The 10,838-nt window shown below is 40.0% G+C and overlaps 1 protein-coding gene across 1 annotated transcript in view; it reads right to left on the bottom strand.

The window, feature by feature from the left end:
- Nucleotides 1-1,355: 1,355 nt before the first annotated feature.
- LOC149275461 (protein kinase C and casein kinase substrate in neurons protein 1-like) overlaps nt 1,356-10,838 on the bottom strand; it is a 74,290-nt gene continuing 64,807 nt past the window's right edge. The window contains exon 8 of the mRNA XM_089504711.1: nt 1,356-1,465. Coding sequence (XP_089360837.1) covers nt 1,356-1,465 — 110 coding nt within the window. The remainder of the gene's footprint in view (nt 1,466-10,838) is intronic.

The following is a 10,838-nucleotide window of genomic DNA, read 5'->3' as shown; positions in this document are numbered from 1 at the left end:
CAGCACCTGTTATATTTATTGAGCTCTGAATGCTTAACACATGTACCCACTTTGAATCTTAACCACATTTTCTGGGGATGCTGCCAAAATGCTAATCCTTGTTTAAGCCTGTATGACCCCAGATAAAGCCACATTTTGTAATTTCTGCCAACTGAAATTGTGTGAGAAGGAGAGGTAACTCATCTATAGCAGGCAAACCAACGAAGGAATTTAACAAAATGTTGGCACTTTTGCGCTTTATTTTCATTAGTTTCATCGGGGATCGCACTTGGTTTCGGAGATTCGTATGAATGTATAAAACAGTCACTGTCGTTTAAGTTCATACTGAATCCACAAGTCTAAGCAATATATTTTTTTTTTTATTGTAAATCACAACTGACATCTCATCTAGACAGTTTTCATCTATCATCCATATTATTGCTGGCATACAGGAGATTTGCAGAATGGACATAATTAGTTTGTTTCTAAAAGTGAAAGCATAAACACAGAGAAGAGTCCCATCTGTATTTGGATATTTTATGGATCATTAACAGACACTTAAGAGTCTGTAAATTGCTGCCTTGTTAGCATATTCTAGTTGGAGAGCTTGTTGCTATTACTGTCACATATTCATACTGGAGTGTCCTGTTTGTTAGCAGAATACCCAAAGGTTTCAGCCCCGGAGCATTGTACGATAATTTGGATGGTTTAAAGAGGGAGTTAACCAGGGCGTTTTGGAAGTGATGTGGTTTCAACTTACAAACTACACTATGCATTATGATGGGCAAACTCTGACAACTTTCTCCCACAGATTACCAGAGCTAGGAATTCTTAATGCACAGTTCGATTAGTGAGGTGATTTTCAAAATCTCTTGCTCAGTTAACTATAAATTATACAGGGCCAACCAAGCTCTTCATGCCAGAGGAGCTTGATGAGGTTGACTCTTCCTAATGCCTAGTACTATCAGGAAGGTGTAATGTTCAAACTCTCGTCCAGACTACCCTTTACTTAAAGACTTAAGCAAATATAATTTAAACTTCATCCGTATTTTTTTTTCTGGTGGTTGAATAATATTTATAGATTATGTTTAATGAGATGGATTTTTTTATTATGTGGGACAATATGAGAGAATAATTAAAACAAAATTACAAATGTAACATGCGGAATGTTTCCATATTTTTAATATCATCTAACATTAAAAGGAAATATGTATTCTGAATAATATTTTTTGGAAGCAGTGACAGGGATATTTTGGAGGGTAATGTCTAGTAACATGGTGTCAATCAATCATCTTCCTTCAGATTGTAAAGATCACAGCATGTTGGAAGATTGGGTTTTTTCAGACAGTTAACAAGACATGAAAAATCTCATGTCTTCAAATGGTTTCAACATAATTAGCTGGGTAGAGGCCTTCTCGCCCATTGTCCAGTTGTCCCCTGCACCAGCCTTGCTCATCTTCCTCCTCCAACTTTGTCAGTTCTTCACCTGAGTGAGATCATAAAGGCTATATTAAACATACATTTTAAATTGAGCTATAGGAATGCCTTATTGAACTGTATCTTTCATACATATGATGGATATTATGGTTTTTAGACCTTCACCTCAAAGGTTTGTAAACCAGAATTTTATATAACTACCTAATTGCAGAAAAAGTACTGTACTATCTTCTGTGATACTACCATTATTTTTATTATAAATTGTTGGCTAAAACTATAGCAAAACCATTTGGTCACTATATAATGGCAATACTTTCTTAAGACAAATCAATTTAGATACATTAACATACAAAATTTGTGAACATGATTAATGATTATTGTGATTTGCTATATGAAACATAAAACTATTAAATAATACAAAAGGCAAATTATGACCTTTGACATGGGTAAGTGGCAACAAAAAACATCACTGTGAACTTGCATACACAGAAAAAAAGCCCAACTGAAAAATAGGAAAGAAATAGAGAAGAAAAAAAGAAATATTGGAGTTAGGGTATATTTATAATAATATAAACGGATTAATTAGATCCTCCTGTTCCAGCAAGTGGGGGGTAATAATAAAAAAAAAAAAATTGAACCCCTGGGGAAGCATACTCTCACTGACCCACCACCAGCCCACTGGGTTAAATGGCATAAAAGAACACTGGATTTTCCCCCCTCTCACACCCAATACCTCCTCCCCATTGCCTATCTTTGTTGGCTCAAAAGATAGGCTTCCTGATGGAAGGCAAATGTTAATTACCCATTAATAAGAAAATATATATGATCACATTAGTAGTAGCTTACAGACTAGCAAGTACCTGCACAACATGAGAACTTCAGTTTACATTAGCTGAGGTGGTAAAGATTAGGCACAACTATTCAACAATAATAGGCCACCACAACTTCAGTCTAAAACTACAATTCCCACCAAGTTCAGCTAGCAATATCTGATGCACCTCCTTCTCTGTGGGACTCCTAAGGCGGTATTGTAGGAACAGTCTACCCCGCATGTAATGGGAGGTGTGCGTCGGGGAGCCCGGCTTGGAGTGCCCTGCGGTATATTTATCCAGAAATTCATATTCAGCAGAAGGGTCCACAGCAGGGGAGGTGATCTCGGGTCCCATGCATGTATGTATATGTGTGTGTGAGCAACCTGTATTTCTTCTGAAGTTCCCTGTGGGTTTTTCTTTGTTTCATGAACAATTCTTGTGCGTTCAGCTGTTTTTTTTTTTTTTTAATGCTATTACCCTGCCTCCTTCACCTGACGCCTAGACCACTCACACCTGACCTAATGAACAGGCTTTATTTCCCTGCCTCCCAGTAACAGAGTTGTGACTTCATTTGGAGCCGCAGTTAATGCCGGACTCTGGGTCTGTCTATTGGATTTACCTGCCTGCCTGTTACCGGACTGCCTTTTGGATTTGCCCTTTTGCCAGCCTGTTGCCTGTTTGACTTGGAATGCCTACTGGATATCCCCTTTTTGCTTGCTACCTGTCCCAGACCCTTTTGGATACCTACCTGGACTTTTCTACCTTCATACTCCGAAGTAGTCTGTATACATGATATGCCTCCTACTCTGCTGCGTATGATGTCTGCTTTGCTTTGTGTAATATACCTATAACCAAACATTCCGTTTGTTTCTATCTGTGCGTTCTTACACTCCTGCGCTCTGGACTCCAACGTTAAGGGCTGCAATATGATGAGCCTGACAATATGATGAAATATGTGTTCAGCAACATCTCCCAAGTACAGTGATACCCCCCATGCATGGGTTTGTTGGGTTGTTTGGGAGGTAAAACGCCACATTTGGGAAGTATGTGTCGTCCCGCCCCTTTGGTCAGTCTGTGCCTATGCCTATCTTTGAGCCCAGTCACTGCAATTTACCCCATCAAACCAATCATTTTTTAACTGGATGGTTACTCTGATGCATAATTATTTTTAAATGTTACCACTTTTTTTCCCATATTTTTTTTTTTTTTTAAATATTTTACTAATCACAGTGATTAGAAAGCTGGGCTCCATTGACTTGCATGGTTGAATGCAGTACCTGTTCAGTGTCGCTGAATGCCTCGTGATCGAGGCATTTCAGCAACACCACTGAAGTTAAGGAGGTAATCGTTGATCGCCTCCTAAATTTTAAAAACGGAAGTCCACGGGGAGGGGCCAGACATGGCCCATTATGCCGATCTCGGTGTTGATGAATGCCTCGACATCGAGGCATTACAGCAACACCGTTTAAGTGAAGAAAGTTATCGTAGATCCCTTTCTAAGCTTTTTTAATGAAATGACGTGTCAGGCATGTCATAGGTCGTTAAGTGACTGTTATTTCGTGATGTGCCTGACCCGTCAATGGATGTTAAGGGGTTAAAAAGGTAAAGAAATAATTTTTAATACCCGGGTAAAGCACTTGGAGGAAGGGGAGAAGTGCACTTGCTTTTTTTTTATACAAATATCTCAAAAGAGAGAGACCTAATTTTAGAAATGGAAGGCCAGTCCTCCACTGCAGGCATTTTAAACGTGTCACAAGAATTTTACCACAACCTTTTTAATGAGAAAGTTATAAATCCTTCCTTTTTAAAAGATACTCTATGGGCCATAACTAATGTTTTAGGATCTGATGATCAAGTGGGTTTTAAGCAGAAAGCTGTCGTTAACCGAAATGCATGATGCAATTAAAAGCTTTTCTGCTGGTAACTCCCTCTATTGAATTTTAGACATGTTTTTGGGAACTTAAAGGATGATCTTTTTAGTATTTTTATAGAGGCTTTTAATGCCCAGGAGTTTCTGTCTTCCTGGAGAAGAGGCATCATTACTCTAATTTTTAAGAAGGGTGACAGATCAAAATTAGAGGACTGGAGGCCCTACTGATGCCAGACTATACAATTATGACCAAGATTTTAGCTAACAGAACAAAAGATGTAATAGATAAGGTTATTCACGCAGATCAGATTTTGTTTATCTCTTGATTAAAAAAAAAAAAAGAAAAAAAAAAGCTTTTGATCGTGTATCCCATGAATATATCTTTATGGCTTTAAAGAAAATGGCATTCCAAGATGATTGTATTCAGCGTATTAATGTTTTATATAAGTTGTCTTTTAGCAACATTTTAATCAATGGCTTTTTAAGTCTCCCTTAATTCTGGGGTGAAGCAGGGTTGTCTGCTTTCACCCCGTCTTTTTGTCTGTGTCATTGAACTTCTTTTAGCCCTTCTACGAAAGGATACATTTATCCGGGACGTCCCCATCCTGGAGGGGGGCAGGGGTACAGGTAAAGGCTCTGGGCTACATGGATGATATTAGTGTATATTGCACAACCCCAGAGTCCTTGAAAACAGCTATTCGAACAACTGACTATTTTACATGTGCCTCTGGTTTTAAGCTGAATCCTACCAAATGTGACTGTTTTACTATTGGTGATTGGGATGCTGTCCAGACTTAAGGTGACTGCATTTTAGGAAAATTAAACCGCAAAATAGAATTATGGCAAACCCGAAAGCTTACAATGGAAGGGAGAGTTTTAAGCATGGCAATATTCTTACCGATTAATTATGTACTTAGGAGTGATATTTCCCCCTTCTGAATTGTACGCAAAGAAACTTATGAGTGTTTGTTTTATGTTTTGCTGGAACTCCAGAAGTGAGAAACTTAACCTCTTCAGTCCCCTATGGACATACCGGTACATCCTGCACTTCTTGCAGCGGCAGGGACACATCCCTGCCGCTGCACGGGAGATCAGAATGTCATTTCACAGCCTGGATTGCCCCCTGAATACATCGTTGACTTGCTGTTGCCCGAACTCACGTAACAGCTTCCGGCACAAAAGAAACTGTTACATTTTTAAATGCAGATCGCACGGTCGGGCATTCCCTTCTGGGTCGCGTTACTGCTGATGTCACCCGGAAGGTCATCAGAGGACAGGATATCCTCTGTGACTTGCATTGAGATCACAGTGTGATCGGTGCAGGGGGATCACAGGGAGGAGATTGAGAAACCATGTTTCTCACTGTCCTAAAAAACGATTTAAAAAAATTAAAATAAAAATCACTAAAATAATACAATAAATAATAATAAAAAAAAACAATAAAGTAAGCTAAGTGATGTCATTGTGACATCACTGGCATTAATAACATGTTCAAGAGGTCCCTAAGAGGACCTCTTACCATTAAAAAAAAAAAAATAATAAAAAAGATACAAAAAATAATATATAAAGATAATAATAAAGTATATCCCATTGCCCTAACACAACATCTGCATCAAATGGTTAGGTGAATGAGGCCCTGCTGACACCACCAATTTGCTGCCAGAGATCCAAAAACCTGTGAGCGTGAGCTCCAGAGCTGGATAAGCAATAAGCGGAATTAGACAGAATCTCGGCATGCAGGGTGGAACTTTGACAGCTTATCTGAATTTCAGTAAGGATTTTGACACTGTCCAATATATAACACTTATCAATAATCTGCAATTGGATTCCAATACTGTTGAATGGCTTAGGCAGTGACAGAAAACAGAGGGATGAACAGAGTATATTCGGAGGAAGGTCTTGTTACCAGTGGGGTACCTCAGTCCTCTGTACTTGGACCCAGGGCCGGAGGTGTGCGAGCTGTGCAGCCACACAGGGCACCATGGCAGCAGGAGCGCCATGCGGCCGTTCTATCACCAAGGCCAGGTGATAAGAGTGAGTAAGATAATGAATGAAGTAATGTGGGGATAAATTGTGGGAATGGGTGAGAGAATTAACTTTGTGGATGAATTATGTGAATGAGTGAGAATTAATTTTTTGTGTGTATCATAGATGTATAAATGATTTGGCACAGGCAGGGTGTTTGTGGGACAAAGATGTCACAGGACGGGCTGTTAGGGGACAAAGATGCCTCAGGTTGGGCTGTAATGTGTATAATCTGGGTTCTGGTCAAGTTCTATGTGGACACCAGGGCTGGCCTTTTGGGTGTGCAAACTATGATCTATGCCTGTCATTTTTTTTTTATTTTTTATCTATACCTTTTAATGCTGAGTTTATATGTGGTTCACAGTTGATCTATACCTGCAAATCCAGATTTGTGTATTCTGTTGATCAATATTTACTATGCTATGTTTGCATGCATTATTTATGCACCCTGCACATACAGGGTTTGTATATCTTATTTAGTTGATCTATACCTGCAGTGCTGCAGTACCTGCAGTGCTGTTTACCTGTGATCCCCAGTTGATGCTATACGTATACGGGAGAGAGGACCTTTCAAACATACGGTAGGGTCAGAAGGAGGGAAGACTGCCCTGACTTTCACAGTCAGTGTGGCAAATACTATATTTGAATATTAATTTAGGAAAAAAAGCCTGAATATAAGACTACCCTATATGAAATAATTTTTCACTAGTAAATATTAATTCACATGTAAACTATTTTCATATTTAATAAAATATTAAATGCCAATGCTTCCCCAGACTCGTTCCTCGTACTTCAGATGGTGTCTAGTGGGGGCAGCAGGAGGACGTCTGCGCAATGTGTGTAGACAACCTCTGCTTCCCGTTAGTTCTGCCCGGGCATCTATGATGGAGCACTGGTGTGACCTTCCGGTGCTCAGTCATAGAAGCCCTGGCGGAAATGCAGGCTGCAGCGGAGGTTGTCTGCGCGATATTAGCGCGATATTAGCAGTAGAAAGGAGGGGTTTGGGTTCATGGAGAACTGGGCCGACTTCTCTGTCGGATACAGGCTCTACGGTAGGGACGGGCTGCACCTCAATGGGGAGGGTGCAGCTGTGCTAGGGGAGAAGATGGCCAGAAGGGTGGAGGAGTGTTTAAACTAGGTAAAGGGGGGGAGGGAAACTACAATATAGAAGGGGAAGATAGTGTAGATAGAAAGCTGGGGCTTATAAATGTACCTGGGGGTGGAGCGGAGGGAGGGGTTAGAATAGTCAATAGGGATAGGCTTCATAGGGAAAAAAACCATACACCTCTAAATTGTATGCTTACTAATGCCAGAAGTCTGACCAATAAAACTGACGAACTGGAGTTAATAATGTCTGAAGAAAACTATGACATAGTGGGTATAACAGAGACATGGTTGGATGATAGCTATGACTGGGCGGTTAACATACAGGGTTATAGTCTATTCAGGAAGGATCGAAAAAAACGAAAAGGGGAAGGAGTTTGCCTTTATGTAAAGTCCAGCCTAAAGGCCACACTGCGGGAGAATATATGTGAGGGAAATGATAATGTGGAGTCATTATGGGTAGAAATATATGGAAAGAAAAATAATAAAATACTGATCGGGGTTTGCTATAAGCCACCAAATATAATGGAAGCAGCAGAAGATCAATTATTAAAGCAAATAAACAAGGCAGCAAATAACAATGAGGTGGTTATTATGGGGGACTTTAACTATCCCGACATAAACTGGGAAACAGAGACCTGTGAATCTCATAAAGGAAACCGGTTTCTGACTATAAGTAAGGATAATTATCTGTCCCAAATGGTACAGGACCCGACCAGAGGGGGCGCCCTACTGGACTTAATATTAACCAACAGACCTGACAGAGTAACTAATGTGCAGGTCAGGGGGCATCTAGGAAATAGTGATCACAATATGATACATTATAACTTGTCCTTCAATAAGGGAACTCTTAGAGGAGCCACAAGAACCATGAACTTTAGGAAGGCAAAGTTTGATCAACTAAGAGACACTCAATGGGAGATTTTTAAGGATATCTTAAATTCTCACTGTGAAAGGTACATACCGTATGGGAATAAAAGAGTCAGGAACAAGAGAAAACCAATGTGGATAAATAAAAATGTAAAGGGGGTAATAAATGGCAAAAAAAAGGCATTTAAGCTACTAAAACAGGAAGGCAGTGAGGAAGCACTAAAAAGCTATCGGGAAAAAAATAAAATATGTAAAAATCAGATAAAAGCAGCAAAAGTGGAGACAGAAAGACTCATTGCCAAAGAGAGTAAGACAAACCCCAAAATGTTCTTTAACTATATAAATAGTAAAAAGGTTAAAAATGAAAGCGTTGGCCCCTTAAAAAGTAATGAGGGAGAAGTTATAGACGGGGATCAGGAAAAAGCTAATCTATTAAATATATTCTTCTCTGCTGTATTCACAGAGGAAAATGAAATGCCAGGTAACATACAGCAGGATGAGATAACTGCCCCAGTACATGTCGCCTGTCTAACCCAGGAAGAAGTGCAGTGCCGCCTAAAAAAAATCAAAATAGACAAATCACCAGGTCCAGATGGCATTCACCCCCGCGTTCTAAGGGAGTTAAGTAATGTAATAGACAGACCCCTATTTCTAATATTCAAGGACTCTATAGTGACAGGGTCTGTTCCCCAGGACTGGCGCATAGCAAATGTTGTGCCAATATTCAAAAAGGGGACAAAAAGTGACCCGGGGAATTACAGGCCTGTTAGTTTAACTTCTGTTGTGTGTAAACTGTTTGAGGGTTTCCTAAGAGATGCTATTTTGGAGTATCTCAATGAAAATAAGTGTATGACTCCATATCAGCATGGGTTTACAAGGGATCGGTCCTGTCAAACTAACCTGATCAGCTTTTATGAGGAGGTGAGCTCAAGACTGGATCGGGGTGAATCGCTGGATGTCGTATATCTTGATTTTTCCAAAGCATTTGATACGGTGCCACATAAAAGCCTGGTACATAAAATGAGAATGCTTGGGCTGGGGGAGAATGTGTGTATGTGGGTAAGTAACTGGCTCAGTGATAGGAAACAGAGGGTGGTTATTAATGGTACATACTCTGAGTGGGTTACTGTTGCTAGTGGGGTACCACAGGGGTCAGTTTTGGGTCCTATTCTTTTTAATATATTTATTAATGACCTTGTAGAGGGATTGTATAGTAAAGTATCAATCTTTGCAGACGATACTAAGCCCTGTAACGTGGTTAACACAATAGAGGACAGTGCACGATTACAAATGGATCTGCATAGGTTGGAGGCTTGGGCTGGGATGTGGCAGATGAGGTTCAACACAGATAAATGTAAGGTTATGCACATGGGGAAGAAACATCCAGGCTGGGAATATGTATTAAATGGGAAAACACTGGGGACGACTGACATGGAAAAGGATTTAGGAGTTTTAGTTAACAGTAAATTTACCTGTAGCGACCAGTGTCAGGCAGCTGCTGCTAAGGCAAATAAAATCATGGGGTGCATCAAAAGGGGCATAGATGCCCACGACAAGGAAATAATTCTACCACTGTACAAGTCACTAGTCAGACCACACATGGAATACTGTGTACAGTACTGGGCACCAGTGTACAAGAAAGATATAGTGGAGCTGGAGAGGGTTCAAAGACGGGCAACCAGAGTAATAAGGGGAATGGGAGGACTACAGTACCCAGAAAGATTATCAGAATTAGGGTTATTTAGTTTGGAAAAAAGACGGTTTAGGGGGGATTTAATAACTATGTATAAATATATAAGGGGACAGTACAGAGATCACTCCCAGGACCTATTTATACCCAGGACTGTATCTATAACAAGGGGACATCCTCTACGGTTGGAGGAAAGAAGGTTTCTACACCAGCACAGACGGGGGTTCTTTACAGTAAGAGCGGTGAGATTATGGAACTCTCTGCCAGAGGAAGTGGTTATGGCAAACTCAATAAAAGAGTTCAAAAGGAGCCTGGACGTGTTTCTTGAAAGCAATAATATTACAAGTTATGGATATTAGATTAATAGGGACAGAACGTTGATCCAGGGATTTATTCTGATTGCCATATTTGGAGTCGGGAAGGAATTTTCCCCCTGGTATGGGGCAATTGGCATCTGCTTCATAAGGGTTTTTTTGCCTTCCTCTGGATCAACACAGTAGGGACACAATATGTATATAGGTTGAACTTGATGGACTTTGGTCTTTTTTCAACCTTATGAACTATGTTACTATGTAAAGTAGGAAATGCTTATACCGCTGTACGGAGGGCTGGTGAGACCTCACATGGAGTATTGTACACAGTACTAGAGAGTGTATCTCCAGAAGGATATAGATTTCTTGGAAAGAGTTCAGTGGGGCTACGAACCTGGTTCATGAATTGCAGGATAAAATTTACCAGGAGAGGTTAAAGAATCTTAACATGTATAGCTTGCAAGAGAGACTACACAGGGTGGATATGATAGAAACATTTAAATACATTAAAAGGAATTAACATGATAAAGGAGGAGACTATGAGTAAAAGAAGAAAAACTACCACAACTAAACCACAGTCTTAAAGAAGTTTAAGCATGGCATAGGCATACGGCTATCCTAGATATGAGATAGGGCCAGGGATTAAGGAAAGTATTCTGCGAACACATTCTATTAGGGCTGCAACTAATGATTATTTTCATAATCGATTAGCTGGCCGATTAATTTTCCGATTAATCGGA

The sequence above is a fragment of the Sceloporus occidentalis genome, unplaced genomic scaffold (assembly GCF_023333645.1).
Source record: "Sceloporus occidentalis isolate IW3139 unplaced genomic scaffold, rSceOcc1.0.p SCAF_286, whole genome shotgun sequence".
In the NCBI taxonomy this organism is placed as follows: Eukaryota; Metazoa; Chordata; class Lepidosauria; order Squamata; family Phrynosomatidae; genus Sceloporus; species Sceloporus occidentalis.
Note: the sequence above shows the minus strand (reverse complement) of the source record. Positions and strands in the feature narration are given on the sequence as shown.